Source organism: Saimiri boliviensis, chromosome 1 (genome assembly GCF_048565385.1).
Source record: "Saimiri boliviensis isolate mSaiBol1 chromosome 1, mSaiBol1.pri, whole genome shotgun sequence".
Lineage (NCBI taxonomy): Eukaryota > Metazoa > Chordata > Mammalia > Primates > Cebidae > Saimiri > Saimiri boliviensis.
Genome location: NC_133449.1, coordinates 128,711,570 through 128,728,476, shown reverse-complemented (window position 1 = coordinate 128,728,476; position 16,907 = coordinate 128,711,570). Strand labels below are relative to the sequence as shown.

The window sequence follows — 16,907 nt, the reverse complement described above, 5'->3', positions numbered from 1 at the left end:
TATTTATTGATTTTTTTTTCTTTTTTTTTTTGAGGTGGAGTTTCGCTCTTGTTACCCAGGCTGGAGTGCAATGGCGCGATCTTGGCTCACCGCAACCTCCGCCTCCTGGGTTCAGGCAATTGTCCTGCCTCAGGCTCCTGAGTAGCTGGGATTACATGCCGACCATGCCCAGCTAATTTTTTTTTGTATTTTTTTTTTTTATTAGAGACGGGGTTTCACCATGTTGACCAGGATGGTTTCGATCTCTTGACCTTGTGATCCATCCGCCTCGGCCTCCCAAAGTGCTGGGATTACAGGCTTGAGCCACCGCACCCAGCCTGTATTTATTGATTTTTATTACTAAAGTAGTCTAGAATATATTGTAAGAAACAAAAGAAGTGGGCATTTTTAGATACGGTGATCAAGGAAATCTTTGTTTGAAGATACGAAGTTTGAGCCCTGAAAAACCAGTGAAGTTTCTATTATCCTAAAAGGGGCTAAAAGGAACATTCCAGACTAAAGGAATGGTATGAGGCAAAGAACAAAGGCAGGAAAATCAACAGATAAATAAATTGGTTTAAGACTAGAATAGAGGGTATGTGTCAGTGGAGTAGGAGAGAGCTAAGACTTGAAAGGTAGATTGCACTAGAGCAGGAATCAATATACTTTTTCTGTAACACCCAGACAAAAAATACTTTCTGCTTTGCCGGCCATGGGGTCTCTGTTGTGACTATTAAGCACGATTGTTGTAGGGTGAAAGCAACTTTGGATAATACATGAATGAATAACTTTGACTGTATTACAGTAAAACTTTATGGATACTGAAATTTGAATTTCACATTATTTTTACTTGTTATAAAATATTCTTTTGATATTTTCCCCAGCCATTTAAAAATGCAAAAATATTTCTCCACTTACAAACTTACGAAATCAGGAGGCAGGATAGAGATGGCCTGTGAGTTATATATAGTTTGCCGACTTCTGGACTAAATGGTGGAGCCTGTTCTGTGGGACTTACATGGAGTTTGTATTTTGCTTTGTAAGCAGCAATCTTTTTTTTTTTTTTATTTAAGGCAGGAAAAATATGACCAAAGTAGTATTTTTACAATTTTAACCTTGTGGCAATTTTTTATTTCTCACATAATCCTTCTATATTATCTTTTTATATAATAATTTCTCCTTTGAGAGAATTAGAGGAGAGTGAGACCATGGACTCCTCCTTAGAAGACTGTTACAGTAGTGTACATATAAGGCATTAAGGAACTAAGCAAGGGTGCTTTCAATGGAAATAAATATAGGGACAGATGCAAAAGACACTGTGAAGAAAGATTTGACGTGATTTGATTTTAGGAAGAAGGAGGATTGAATGGCAATTACTAAAATTCTGTCTTGAATGACTCAGCATTGTGGTAGTAAAAGGAGAAATAGAAGAGTCATTGGTGGTTTGAAGGAAGAGATGTGAGTTTGTTTTCAGACAGATACAGTAAGATGATGGTAGCACATTCAGATGATAATTGCCATCAGGCAGTAAGAAATGTGGGCCTGGAGTAGAGAGAGGCAAGAGTTAAATAGGTAGCTTTGGAAGTCATCTGCTTAGAGGTGAGTTTTGAGCATTCAGAGTGGATGAAGTCTCTGAATGAGAAAGCTGTACATAGAAGAGCAGAAGAGTCAATATATAATATTCAAGAGGCAGAGGGAACCTTTGAAAGAGACAAAGATGACAGAGCTAGGGAGGAACAGTGTTAAAAGGGAGGAAGGAATCTCAAGAAGAAGGATGTTGTAAATAGCAATAGATACCACTGAAATCTCAAGGAGAACAGGAACTGAAAAAAAGGCCATTATATTTGGTTAGGTCTTTAGTTGAAATTCCACAGAGGGTAGGAGGGTGGGAGCCAGGTTATTCTGGGATGATAGAGTAGATGGTAAGGAACTATTGGCAATAGTTACAGACCATGGGACTTTTTTTTTAATGTGTCAAAAGGAAGAAGAGACATAGGTTGGTAAATGGGTCAGCAGGTCAAGTGACAGGTTTTCAAGATAAGGGAGCCCTGTACATGACAGAAGGCAGGGGAGAAAGTGCCAGTGGAGAGGGCACTATTCTAGATGAGAAGAAGTAATTATAATTGAGTCAGGGAGATCATAGAAGACGTTTTAGGAGCTGAGGCTTGGGCTTCTGGTGAAGGCTTAGCTATGTAAATTGAGAAGTAATGTATTCTCCTCTGAGGCTTAGAGACTATCTAAATAGACAGTGATCAAAATCAAGAGAAGGAAGATAAGGAGATGTGTGCAGCAAACTAGGATATTAAATAATCTGCAGGTGTGGAATAGATTTGGGACCCAAGGATGGTTGAACAGATGTGCAGAGAGTATGTTGGTTTATCAGTAAGGATTGGTGGACCTTTCTGTCAGGGTAAAAGTAATCAAGACATAGAAATGGCATATACATTTATATTTAGAAAGACTGAAACACTATGATAATATTCATTAAACCGGGCCGGGTGCTGTGGCTCAAGCCTGTAATACCAGCACTTTGGGAGGCCGAGGCGGGTGGATCACGAGGTCAAGAGATCGAGACCATCTTGGTCAACATGGTGAAACCCCATCTCTACTAAAAATACAAAAAACTAGCTGGGCGTGGTGGCACGTACCTGTAATCCCAGCTACTCAGGAGGCTGAGGCAGGAGAATTGCCTGAGCCCAGGAGGCGGAGGTTGTGGTGAGCCGAGATCGCGCCATTGCACTCCAGCCTGGGTAACAAGAGCGAAACTCCGTCTCAAAAAAAAAAAAAAAAAAAAAAAAAATTCATTAAACCAGTAGTCTGCCTAAATTGTGCTGAATTTAAATTTATACCACAAAATGAATAAATAGAGTATACCAAATATATTTCTTAGCAAAACATTCTCTGTTGCAATGACTTCTTCCAAATTAATTTTAGTTTAAACTTTTGGCAAAGATATTGTAACATGAACTTCTATTTAAATAAATTCATTTTCATATATTTGTATAAACTCATTTTAAAATTTATACCATTACCCTGCTGCATGCATGTTGATATAGGTTTGCCTTTTTACTGCCTAGATATAAGATAGCTATATTTATGTTTTCTAAAGCTTGTTAAACCAAATTCTATGATTTCAATAATAGGCACAGGAAGAAATTGCCCGACTTCGACGAGAAATGATGAAAAGCTGTAAGAATCCTAAATCAACAACAGCACATGCTATTCTTCGGCGAGTGGAGACTGAAAGAGATGTAGCCTTCACTGATTTACGAAGAATGACCACAGAACGAGATAGTCTAAGGGAAAGGCTAAAGGTTGGAAAGGATTTTATTTATGTGAACATATGTGAAACACAAATGCAGGGATATTGAATTCACTTTATTTTTGCTTTTTAAACAGATTGCTCAAGAGACAGCATTTAATGAGAAGGCTCACCTGGAACAAAGGATAGAGGAGCTGGAGTGTACAGTTCATAATGTAAAAAAAAAAAAAAAAAACTCTTCTGGCTATAAACACTCAATGGCTTTCCCCTTTCCCCGCTTTCTGTGTTCAGAGAAGTTTTTTTTATTTCTCTAAGATAGTGTTTATAGTCCTAAAATACTTAAGGTATTTTATGGTGTAAATTGTCACTTTTTTACTTGCTTATTTCCTTCTAAAAATGTGAGTAAATTTTTTTTGTTGTTAGGTTGCAAAGTATGTACTTAAAAAAATCATTAGGAATTAATTTTCAGGGATCTTAGCAACCTTCTCATCTCCATATTTTGTTAAAGATAATATTGCCAGATGTAAAGAAAATGGTTTTTTCTACCTAAAGAGTGGATAAGGTAGAGAAAATTATGAAGTAAAAATTATAAGCAAAATATATTAAAACTGAGTTTAAATGTGAAACATCACATTTTTCCTAAAGATTTTATATGCTATGAATATGTATTGATGATATTGTCACTATATAAACATAATTAAGGGAATTTAACTTTCTATTAACAAATAGAATATATTTATAAATTAATCATTCATTATATTTATAATGAATAAAAAGCACTAGACAGGGACTGGACGTGGTGGCTCATGCCTGTAATCCCAGCACTTAGGGAAAGCCAGGGCAAGTGGATCACCTAAGGTCAAGAGTTTGAAACCAGCCTGACTAATATGGTGAAACCCTGTCTTTACTAAAAATAGGAAAATTAGCCAGGCATAGTGGCATGTGCCTATAGTCCCAGCTACTTGGGAGGCTGAGACAGGAGAATTGCTTGAACCTGGGAGGTGGAGGTTGCAGTGGGCCAGGATTGCGCCACTGCACTCCAGCCTGGGCAAGAGAGCAAGACTACATTTCAAAAAAAAGAAAAATACTAGACAAGAGAAAACATTTTTTATTTTTATAATCCTACATGATAATGTACAATTATGTAATCCTACATAATTTATTAATATTGGGCAAAAAATCCTTTTGCAAATAGGATATGTATACTATAGTAAAATTGAACCAGACTGAAAAATACAGACTGATAGACTGTGGTAAGCTTTATAGAAAAGCTTTGCAGTGGCTTCTTCTTGGTCCTACTTCGCAACAGCTTATCCATAAAACCTACAGCAGTTAGGTCTAACCTGATCATCTCATGTCAATCTTGCCATAAACCAATTTGTACAGAGGGAGTATGTCCCTTTAGGAAGATTACTAAGGCGTTTTTCGTGATGTCAGTAACCTTGTCATTCTACTTGTATAGCTTGATGATGAACGTATGGAGCAAATGTCAAATATGACTTTGATGAAGGAAACCATAGGCACTGTGGAAAAAGAAATGAAATCACTAGCAAGAAAGGCAATGGATACTGAAAGTGAACTCGGCAGACAAAAAGCAGAGAATAACTCTTTGAGGTAAACTAAATTACCTTTAAACAACCAACAGTTTATTATAGCTACAGCTCTGCTGCTTATAGTATATTTTATAATGAAAATTATTTGTTAAGTTCAGTTTCTCAGAGGGTTATTGCTAAGCAGTTGTAGGAACCTCAACATGCAGTAAACAATTCCTGAGTTCAGTCACAGACTGGCAATGCTACACTTAACTAGGAATCACTCTTTTAGTATTCTTACCTTACATTTGCAAAAAAACTTCAACTTTTAACTGAAATAGCTTTTACAGAGCTCTTCTGGGTATGGAATATATTTGACTTTGATTTACCTTTATAACTTTAAATTCTATTCTTGGATATGAACAGTATAAGAAAACACAAAGCACAGGTTTGGCAGTTGCTTAGAAAAAGGGTGATTTTGAATATAATGAAAGGCCATAACAGAGAAATAGGAGCATGTGGTGGAACATCTGTTAATTGAATGCTTAGTACTATAGTTAGCCTTTCTTATGTACTTATTTGGTAGCCGAAGATAGCAGTTGAAGCAGCCTACAGCAGTAAGCTTGGGAGAATGAGTTTTTGAAGACCTGTTCGTTAGTGGTTTTACTTTTAGTATCTGTTGATGTGAGAAACAGAGGTTCTACAGATTCAGTAAGGTTGAATTTCATTGCATCTATGAACATTGAAAAATAATAAAAGCTTAATACCTAGGTGATAGGTTGATCTGTGTGGCAAACCACCATGGCACATGTTTACCCATGTAACAAACCTGCACATCCTGCACTTGTACCCTGGAACTTAAAGAAAAAAGAAAAATGGTAGTTCACACTTAATATTAATGCTGAGATTATGGGTGTGAACCACCCGGCCTGGCCTCTCTTAACAAATTTTTAAGTGTATAAACTGGTATTGTTAAGTAAAAGAACAGTGTTGTAAAGCAGATCTCTGGAGTTTTTTTATATTACATAACTGAACCTCTGTATCCTTTGAACAGCATTCCCTATTTCTCCCTCTAGTCTGCCCCTGGCATCTACCATTTTACTTTCTGTTTCTGAATTTAACTATTAAGAGACGTAAGTGGAGTACTGAGTAGTATTTGACCTTCTCTGGTTGTGTTATTTCACTTAGCATAATGCCAGTGTTGGTCCATGTTGTAGCATATGACAGGATTTCTTCCTTTCTTGAGGATGAATAACATTTCATTGTATTTATATAACATTTTCTTTATATCTTCATGTGTTTATAGACATTTGTTTCCATCTCGTGGCTATTATGAATAATGCTACAGTGAACATGGGAGTGCAGATCTCTCCTCTAGGTCCTGATTTCAATTCTATTGGATAAATACACTGCAGTGGGATTGCTGGATCATGTGATAATTCTGTTTTTAATTTAAAAAAAAAAAATCTTTTTAAAAATTTGTCAAGGTAGAATTGATGAATAATAATTATATGTATTCAAGATGTACAACATTATATTTTGATATATATATAGTGAAATGATTACCACAAGCAAGCTAATTGTTATATCCATCACTTTACAGAGTTACTTTTTTTGTGTGATAATATTTAAAATAAAATCTACTCTCTTAGAAAATTTCAAATGTACAATACATTATTATTAACTGTACATCAGGTCTCTAGAACTTACTTCTCTTATAACTGCAAGTTTGTATTCTTTTGCCAACTTCTCCCCATTTTCCCTGATATGTAGTAACCACCCTTCTACTATGTTTCTCTGAGTTTGACTTTTTAGATTCCACACATAAGTGGATATCATGCAGTATTTGTCTTTCCATGTCTATCTTATTTCACTTCTTCCAGGTTCATCCATGTGTCACAGATGGCAATATTTCCTCTATTTTTATGACTGAATAATATTCAATTGTGTATATACCACAATTTATTTATTCATTTATCAATTGATAGTTACAGGTTGCTTCCATATCTTGCTTGTTGTGAATAATGCTGCAATGAACATGAGAGTGCAGTATCTCTCTGAGATAGTGATTATATTTCTTTTGCATATATACCCAGAAGTGGGGTTGCTAGATCATATGGCAGTTCTATTTTTAATTTTTTGAGGAACTTCCTTACCCTTCTCCATAATGACCGCACCAATTTACATACCTGCCAGCATTGTGTAAAGGTTTCCTTTTTGCCACATCCCTGTTAATATTCTCTTTTGTCTTTTTGATAATAGCTGTCCTTAAAGGTATGTGGTGATATCTCATTGTGGTTTTGATTTTCATTTCCCTGGTGTTTAGTGATGTTGAACATCTTTTCATATATCTGTTAGCAGTTTGAATGTCTTCCTTGGAAAAATGTCTCTTCAGGTCCTTTGCCCATTTTTTAATCAGGTAATTTGTATACGTATTAAATTGCATAAATTCTTCATATATTTTTTATATTAACCTCTTATCAGAAATCCATTTTGCAAATATTTTCTTCCATTTGTGGGTCATCTTTTCATTTGCTGTTTCCATTGCTATGCAGAAACCTTTTAGTTTAATGTAGGCCTCCTTGTTTGTTTTTGTTTCCTGTGCTTTTGGTACCATATGCAAAAAAAAAAATATTACCAAGATCAGTGTCATGGAGTTTCCTTCTGTTTTGTTTTTGGTGTTTTATAGTTTTAGGTCTTACATTTGATTTGTTAATCCATTTTGGATGGACTTTTGTGTGTATGGTATAAGTTAAGGATCTAATTATTATTTCTTCTTCTTTTTCTTTCTTCTTCTTCTTCTTCTTCTTCCAGCTTTTCCAGCTGCATTTTTCCTAATAATCAAAAGATACCACATACCAAGTGTTGGTGAGACTATGTAAATATTGAAACACTAATGCAGTGCTGGTGCAAAACTATGCTATTTTGATTATTTTAGCTTTGTTAATAAAATTTGAAATAAGGAAGCATGATGTCTGTAGCCTTGTTCTTTTTGCCCAAGGTTGTTTTTTCTACATGGGATCTTTTGAGGTTCCATATGAATTAATGCTTTTTTTCTATTTCTGTGAAAAATTCCATTGGAATTTTAATGGAAATTATACTGAATTTGTAGATTGCTTTGGGTAGTTTGTAAATTTTAACAATACTGATTCGTCTGATTAAAGAACAGTATGCCTTTCCATTTATTTGTGTCTTCAGTTTCTTTCATCAATAGTTTATATGGTTTTCAGTGTCCAGATCTTTTACTTTTAGGTTAAATTCCTAGGTATTTTGTTCTTTTTGATTCTGTTATAAATGGGATTTTTTTCTTAATTTCTTTTTCATATGGTTTGCTGTTATTGTATAGAAATGTGACTGATTTCTGTTTGTCGATTTTGTATTTTGAAACTTTTTGAATTTGTTTCTTAGTTGTATAATATTTTGGTGTAGCTTTTAGAGTTGTCTAAGAGTATATCACCTGCCAGCAGAGACAATTTTACTTCTTTTTTTTTTTATATTAGGATGCCTTTATAAAAAATGCATAATATTATAATTATAACCACATACTTTAAATGCTATATGAATGTGATCTCTCTCTTTTCAGTTGACTGTGATGAGTAACTGAAACAACAGAAAGAGAAACCACGGATAACACAGATGCCTTTTATTTCTTTTTCTTGCCTAAGTGCTCTTGCTAGGACTTCCAGTACTATATTGAATAAAAATTAGAGTGGACATCCTTGTTCCTGATCTTAGAGGAAAAGATTTTAGCTTTTCACTAATGTGTTACCTATGGCCTTGTGATATATGGCATTTATTTTTGCTCTGATTTTTGTTATTTCCTTTTACTAACTTTAGGTTTGATTTTATTTTAATTGTTTTTAAAAATTATGGCTGGTATATAAAATTGATTTTTGTATTTCGGTGTGGTATCCAACAGTCTTGCTAACTTTTCATTAATGTTAATAACCCATCTACAGAAGATTTTTTTCCATTTGTTTACATAGAATCATGTTATCTGCAAGTATTATTTTTTCAGCCTCTGTAATTCTCATACATTTTATTTTTCTTGTCTTGTTATATTGTGAATTACTTCTAATTAACTATTTAATATATTTTTTGTTTTTTCGATAACTATGTAATGTTAGATTCAACAACATTTTCTTCTATTTTTATTTTGCCCAAGTATTAAAAAAATCATACGTGAATGTTGAAATTGATCTGATAATTTTTATTCATATATTTAAATGGTTACATTATTTTTCTCCTTTATTTTGTTAAAATGTGAACTTACACTGGTAATACTAAACCAACCTTACAGAGTAGAATAAATACAGATTGGTCATGCTATATTATGCTTGTTACTTATTATTGGTCTATGTTAACTACTATTTTTGCTTTGTATATTTATATCTATTTTTTATAATTGACATTGGATGATAATTTACCTTATGGCTTTTTTAAATCAGATTTTGATATCAAGGTAATGTAAACCCACACTATAATATTCTTTTTAATTCATTTTGTCTTCTGTCATTTTGTGGAACACTTTGTATAAGATTGGAGGTGTAGAACTTACCAATAAAGTCATTTAGATCTCATCTTTTAAGGGAAGGTTTTATTTCATTTGTTTAATTTTAAAAATTAGAATTTTCTTCTTATGCCAGTAAGTATATATATATGTAAGCATTTATTATTTTGTCTAAATTTAAAAAGATGTTTGTGTTATTTATAATATCCTATAAATATTTTAATGTACATAGAGTCTGTGGTTATTTCCTGTTTTTCTACTCTGGAATTAGTGGTTATCATTAGTTTTTTCCAAAGACCAACATTTTGCTTTGGTTATGATCCTCTCTATTTTTTTTTTTTTTTATTATTTCATTAACTTTTGTTCTTATTATTTCCTTTCCTCTATTTTCTTTAGATTTCTTTTTTTCCTGAATTTTCTTCAGATGAATACTTACATTTTTACTTTTTTCTGCATTTTTTTCAATAGAAACATGTAAAGCCATAAATTGTCCTCAAAATACTTCTTTAGATATATTCTAAAGATTTTAATATTTACTATTTTCTGTATAAAAATTTTTCTAATTTCAACTATGATTACTTTCATCTATTTGTTATTTATCGTGATTTTAAATGTTTAAAACTATAATCAATTTCTAATTATCTTTTTGTGACTGATATTTTGCTTATTTACATTGTTTTGCAGAACATAATGTTATATTTCATTTTTCTGACATTTGGTGACCTTTATTATATGTTCAGTTTCTGGTAGTGATCTGTGCATTTTTGAGAAATTATGAAGTCGTTGGGAGCAGTGTTTTTTGTTTATTAAGTTTGTAACTATGTTATTCAAATATTCTATATTCATACTGTATTTTATATCTATTACTGACATGTATTAAAGTTTTCTGCTATGATTGTAGATTTTTTTTGTAGAACTGTCAACTTTTTCATTATATATTTTGATGGTATGTTATTAGGTGCATATAATAGAATTTTTCTATTACTAAGTGACTTTCTTTACTCATGTTTTCTTACCTCTTTTGTGTGATATTAACATAGCCATACAAGTTTCTTTTGGTATTCATTTTCATGAGCTTCAAGTAAGGTCAAATCCTTCTCCGGTGGTCTGGACCTTCAGGTTCCCCAGTGAAGGTGTGTGTTTGGGAGTGGATGATCCTCCTTTCCCACTTTCACACTTTGGGCACTCAGAGTATTTGGGCTGTTTCTCGGGTCCTGCAGGAGCAATCACCTTTCTTCAAAGGGTCTGTGGATTCTCTTGGCTTCCCTGGTATGTTCCTGCAGTAGTTCTTGGAGCAAAAGTTCACACTGTGTATCTCCACACACTGCTCTGTTTGTCTGAGTGGGAGCTTTAAATTAGTCCTGCCTACTATCTACCATTTTCCTACCCCCAATCTTTTTTTTTTTTTTTAATTGCGAAGTAGTAGTCCGTAGTATAGATAAACCACATGTTTTTATTAATATTTTATTGATAGATATTTGGATTAGTTACCCACTTTTAGCTGTAATTAATGAGTAAGACTGCTGTAAAATTTTTGCATATGCCTTTTTATGGACATGTTTTTATTCTCTTGAATAAAAAAAGAGTAGAATTATTGGGTTACATGGTAAGCATGTGTTTTAATTTCATAAGGAATGATCAGTTTTCCACTATGACTGTGTGATTTTACAGTCCAAGTAACAATTTATAATGTAGCCCTTTAAAATCAGGCCTTTGAGAGAATTGAGTTGTAATTTGCTAAGATACCTTTGTATGTATAGTAGTCCCCTCTTATCAATGGGGGATGTGTTCCAAGACCCACAGTGGTTGCCTAAAACCACAGATATTAATAGTACTGAACCCTATATGTACTATTGTCTTTTTTCCTAAATATATATACCTATGATAATGTTTAATTTATAAATTAGGTATAGTAGGAGATTAACAACAATAACTAATAATAAAATAGGATAATTATAACCGCATATTTTAAACACTATATGAATGTGGTCTCTTTTCAATTGACTGTGGTGGGTAACTGAAACCACAGAAAGAGAAACCACAGATAACACAGATAAGAGGGGATTACTACACTGAATTATCATCTCTTCTAGATTCACAGGAATCTAGAATCGTACTAGCTTTGGGCTATCCTTGAGAGAACTGAGAAAATAGTCACTGAATTAATTTTATCTAGTTTTTTTCCCCAAAGAACCCCACTTGAGAAAGGTTGTATAAGAGTTTAAATTGTTCCACCCATGTCCTTGGCAACATTTAGTGTTTTCAGTCTCTGATTTTAGCCATTTTGCTGGATGTGAGGAGGTATCATTGTGTGGTTTTAATCTGTATTTTCTTGATTCCTAATGATGTTGAGTGCTTTTTGTATGTGCCATTTGTAGATACAGAGTCTTGCTATGTTGCCCAGGGTGGTCTTGAACATCTAGCCTCAGTTTTGGTAGATTTTATAAGATTTCCTATGTAGATTATTATGTCATCTGTGAACAAAGAGTTTCACTTGTTTTCTAATCTTAATTCCTTGTGTTTCTTTTTCTTTCCTTATTTACTTGATAGAACCTCTGGTACAGTGCTGAACAGAAGAATGAGAACAGTCATCCTTGTTTTGTTCCTGATTTTGGAAGGAAAGCAATTCAGCCTTTCGTCTTTGTAATGTTAGCTATAGGCTTTTCGTAGATGCCTATTATGAGATTGGAAAAATTGTCTTCTGTTTGTAATTTCTGAGTGTTCTTTGTCAAAGTGGAATTTGTCAAATGCTTATACTGCATCTGTTAATGTGATCATAATTTTTTTCTTTTTCAGTCTGTTAATATGATGAGTTATTATTGATTAGTTTTCAAATTGTAAACCAACCTGGCATTCCTGGGTAAACACCACGTGGTCATAGTAGATTCTGACTTTGTTGGATTTGATTACTAGGATTGGTTAAAACTTTTAGCATATTTGTTCATGCTTTCTCCAAAAGCATTGTAATTTTACATTATGGTTAGGTTTTGTGTATGGCGTCATGTAGTGGTCAGAGTTCTTTTTTTTTTTTTTTTGTCTACACAACAATACAATTGTTTTTTTTTTGTTGTTGTTCATTTTATTTTATTTTTCAACTTTTGAGTTCAGGGGTACACGTATAGGTTTGTTATGTAGGTGAAACCCTGTCATGGGTGTTTGTTGTACAGAATATTTTGTTACTCAGGGCAATGCAGTTGTTTTAGCATTAATTGTTTCCTTTCCCCACTGGATTACTTTGATATGTTTATTAAAAAATGACCATATATCTGTGGTCTATTTCTGTTCTCTGTATTCTGCTTTATTAGTCTAATGTGTTGATACTTACACTAATGTCATACCATCTTGAATACTGTAGTAAGTCTCAAAGTCAGCTTGGTAAGTCCTTAATTTATTTCATGTTTCTATTTCTATTTATTTAATGTTTCGTTTTTCTGAAATTTCTTCAGTTTGATTGTCAGTGTGCTAATTCATTTATCAGGTGTATCCATTCTCCTATTTACACCATATATTTTTTTAACTTCATCTACATTTCTCAAGACTGTTATTTGTGCTTTTTCCTTGTCTTTTTTCATACTGTTAATATCTAGCACTTTTATTTAGTTTTAAAAATTGTTTTCTAGAACCTCCAGAAAAAAATACTACTTTTTAATAATTTTTTATTTGAGACTGATCACACTATTGCCCAGGCTGGAGTATAGTGGCACAATCACAGCTCACTGCAGCCTTGACCTCCCAGGTGCAAGTGATTCTCTTGCCTCAGCCTCCCAAGTAGCTGGGACCACAGATACGTGCCACTTTGCCAGGCTAATTTTTAAAATTTTTTTTGTAGAGACAGAGTCTCCCTATGTTGCCCAGGATGGTCTTGATCTCCCAGCCTCAAATGATCCTCCCACATTGGCCTCCCAAAGTGCTGGGATTACAGACATGAACCACCATGCCTGGCTTCTCCTTTATTTTAATGTTTTTTTTGGGGCTAATTTTTTGGATACATTTATTCTAATATACCTGCTTCTGCTTGATTTTATAATCAGTGTGTTTTGTTTTTAAATGACTGGCCTTCTCAAATGTCTTACGATTTTGGCCCTGGAACACATTTTTCCATGAAGGTATAAGTTATTGTGTAAAATGATGCTTTTGGGTGAAGATAATGTCAGCCTCTTTGAGTTCATGGTATCAGGAGATGGGAGAGACTCTGATGCCATAAAAACACTATCATTTTCTGCTTCATATATAGCTGCTTTGCCAGTTTTTCACGCTTTGCTCCCCTGAGTGAAGAGACACCAGGAGGCTCTATTAGTCTATTCTTGTGTTGCTATAAAGAAATACCTGAGTGTGGGTAACTAAAAGAAAAGAGATTTATTTTAGCTCACAGTTCTGCAGGCTGTACAGGAAGCGTGGTACTGGCATTTGCTTTTGGTGAGGGCCTGAGGCAGCTTACCATCTCGGTGCAAGGCAAAGAGGGAGCCAATGCATCACATGACAAGGGCTGAGCAAGAGAAAAGGGGAGGTTCCAGACTTCTTTAAACAACCAGATCTCATGTGAACTAACTAGCAAAAACTCACTGATCACCAGGGGAAGAGTGTTAAACCCTTCATGAAAGACCTGCCCCCATGATCCAATCATCTCCCAGGCCCCTCTTCCAACATTGGGAATCACATTTCAACATGAGATTTGGAGGGGACAAACCTCCAAACCATATCATTCCTTAGCAACCTTGGTTGCTTATTGGAATCAAATGAGGAGCTTAAAAAAAAAAGTGATATTGATTCTCATCCCCAGAGATTTAGTTTAATTGTTGTAATTTTGCAGCCTAAGTCTAGTACTTTTTTTTTGTTTTACTGCTTTAAAATAATTTTGTAATTTGTAGGAAGTTGCAAAAATATACGGAGAAGTTGATGTATACCCCTCACTCACTTTCCCACAGTGATTACATTTTATATAACTATGGTACAAGATCAAAGCCAGAAAACTGACACTGGTTCAATGTGTGTGCATATTTCTTTATAGTTCTGTCATTTTATCACACGTGTAGTTTCATGTAACAACCACTACATTCAAGACACAAAAAGTCTGTTACCACAAGAATATCCCTCATGCTTCTCCTTTATAGTCACATCTCCTCTTCCCCACCACAATCCCTAAACCTGACACTAATCTGTTTTCCAACTCTGCAATTTTGTAATTTCAAGAATGTTCTAGAAATAGAATCATACAGATACGATTTTCGAGATAGGCTTGAAAACTCAGAATAATGCCATTGAGATCCAGCCAAGTATGAAATTTTGCTACTTTTTAATATTGTTGAGTAACATTTTATGGTATGAATGTACTATAATTTGTTCAGCTATTAACCTGGTGAGGGACATTTTGATTGCTTCCAGGTTTTGGCTGTTGTTCAGTTATTAACCTGGTGAGGGACATTTTGATTGCTTCCAGGTTTTGGCTGTTGAAAATAAGGTAGACCATATGCATTTAATATAATTATTGGTAGGGCTTAATTCTCCATGTTATTTTTTAGGGGTGTTTTTTGTTTATTTCTTTCCTCTGATTCTCATGTCTCTGTTTTTGTTTTCCTGCCTTTTCATAGATTACTTGACATTTTTTAGAATCCCATTTTTTATATCTATAGTATTTTTGTAGTATTTTGAGTGTCTATAGATTTTTCAGTGGTTGCTCTGTGAATTGCACTTACCACGATCCACTGGTGTCACATTTTATCACTTTGAATAAAGTATAGAAATCTTGCCTCCTTTTAAGTCCTTTTATCTTCCCCCATTTATAATTGTCTTAATAGATAATCTTAATACTTCTTTAGTCTGGCATTTCATCTTTTATTAGCTATTATTTTGTTGAATATTTTCTTTACTCTTCCCTACTGGGATTTTGATTAGGTAAATATTGGATCTTCTTATTCTGTCTTTTATGTCTGTTAACCTCTGTTTTGTATTTTTTCATTGTTTTATCTGTGCTCTCATATAAGACCTCTGATCTACTTTTTTCCCTCCAGTTTACCAGTTATCTCTTTGGCAGTGTCTATTATGTGTTCTTAACTTGTCCACTGAGTTTTGCAATTTTTAAAATTTTGATATTAGTTTAATTTTGTGAAGTTCTATTTGGTTCTTTCCCAAATTTGTTGGTTATTTTTTCTTTACATATACTATTACTTATTTTATGTCTTTGTATTTAAACACATGTATTTATTTTTGAAATCAATTAATATTTTTATTATACTTTAAATTCTGGGGGTACATGTGCAGAATGTAAAGGTTTGTTACTTAGGTATACATGTGCCATGGTGGCTTACTATACCCATCAACCCGTCATCTACATTAGATATTTCTCCTAATGCTATCTCTCCCCTAGTCCCCCCACCCGCCAATAGGCCTCAGTGTCTGATGTTTCCCTCCCTGTGTCTATGTGTTCTCATTGTTCAGCTCCCACTTATGAGTGAGAATATGCAGTGTTTGGTTTTCTGTTCTTGTGTTAGTTTGCTGAGAATGATGGTTTCTGGCTTCATCCATGTCCTTATAAAGGACTTGAACTCATCCTTTTTTATGGCTGCATAGTATTCCATCATGTGTATGTTCCACATTTTCTTTGTATCCAGTCTGTCATTGATAGGCATTTGGGTTGGTTCCAAGTTTTTGTTATTGTGTACAGTGCTGCAATAAACATATGTATGCATGTGTCTTTATAGTAGGATGATTTGTAGTCCTTTGGGTATGTACCCAGTAATGGGATTGCTGGGTCACATGGTATTTCTATTTCTAGATCCTTGAGGAATCACCACACTCTCTTCCACAATGGTTGAATTTACACTCTCACCACCAGTATAAAAGTGTTCCTATTTCTCCACATCCTCTCCAGCATCTGTTATTTCCTGGCGTTTTAATATTCGCCATTCTAACTGGCATGAGATGGTATCTCAGTGTGGTTTTGCTTTGCATTTTTTTTTTTAGTCTCATTCTGTCACCCAGGCTGGAATGCAGTAGTATGATCTTGGCTTACCACAACTTCTGCTTCCCGGGTTGAAGTGATTCTCCTGCCTTAGCCTCCTGAGTAGGTGGGATAACGGACATGCACCACTACATCCAGCTGATTTTTATATTTTTAGTAGAGACAGGTTTTAATCATGTTGGTCAGGCTGATCTTGAACTCCTGACCTTAGGTGATCTGCCCATCTTGGCCTCCCAAAGTGCCACCATGGTGGGATGAGCCACCATGCCCAGCCTGATTTGCATTTCTCTAATGACCAGTGATGATGAGGTTTTTTCCATTTGTTGGCTGCATGAATGTCTTCTTTTGAGAAGTGTTTGTTCATATCCTTTGCCCACTTTTTGATGGGGTTCTTTATTTTTTTCTTGTAAATTAATTTACATTCTTTGTGAATTCTGATGGTAGCCCTTTTTCAGATGAAATGATTGCAAAAATGTTCTTCCATTCTTTAGGTTGCCTGTTCGCTCTGATGATAGTTTCTTTTGCTGTAAACACATGTATTTCTAAGTTTCTATTTGATAGTGCTGTAGTCTGAAGTTCTTAAGGATCTAATTTAGTTTGTGTGTTTCTTGGCTCCCACTAAGGTTGGATTGTTTATTAATGTGTTTTTAAATTTTGTATTATGAG

The 16,907-nt window shown here is 34.2% G+C and overlaps 1 protein-coding gene across 9 annotated transcripts in view; it reads left to right on the top strand.

Annotated features, from left to right (window-relative positions):
* TSGA10 (testis specific 10) overlaps positions 1-16,907 on the top strand; it is a 140,719-nt gene that overhangs the window by 33,970 nt on the left and 89,842 nt on the right. For all 9 annotated transcript variants that reach the window (XM_074403994.1, XM_074403983.1, XM_074403997.1 and 6 more), the window contains 3 exons: positions 3,123-3,293; positions 3,379-3,456; positions 4,704-4,855. In XM_074403994.1, coding sequence (XP_074260095.1) covers positions 3,123-3,293; positions 3,379-3,456; positions 4,704-4,855 — 401 coding nt within the window. The remainder of the gene's footprint in view (positions 1-3,122; positions 3,294-3,378; positions 3,457-4,703; positions 4,856-16,907) is intronic.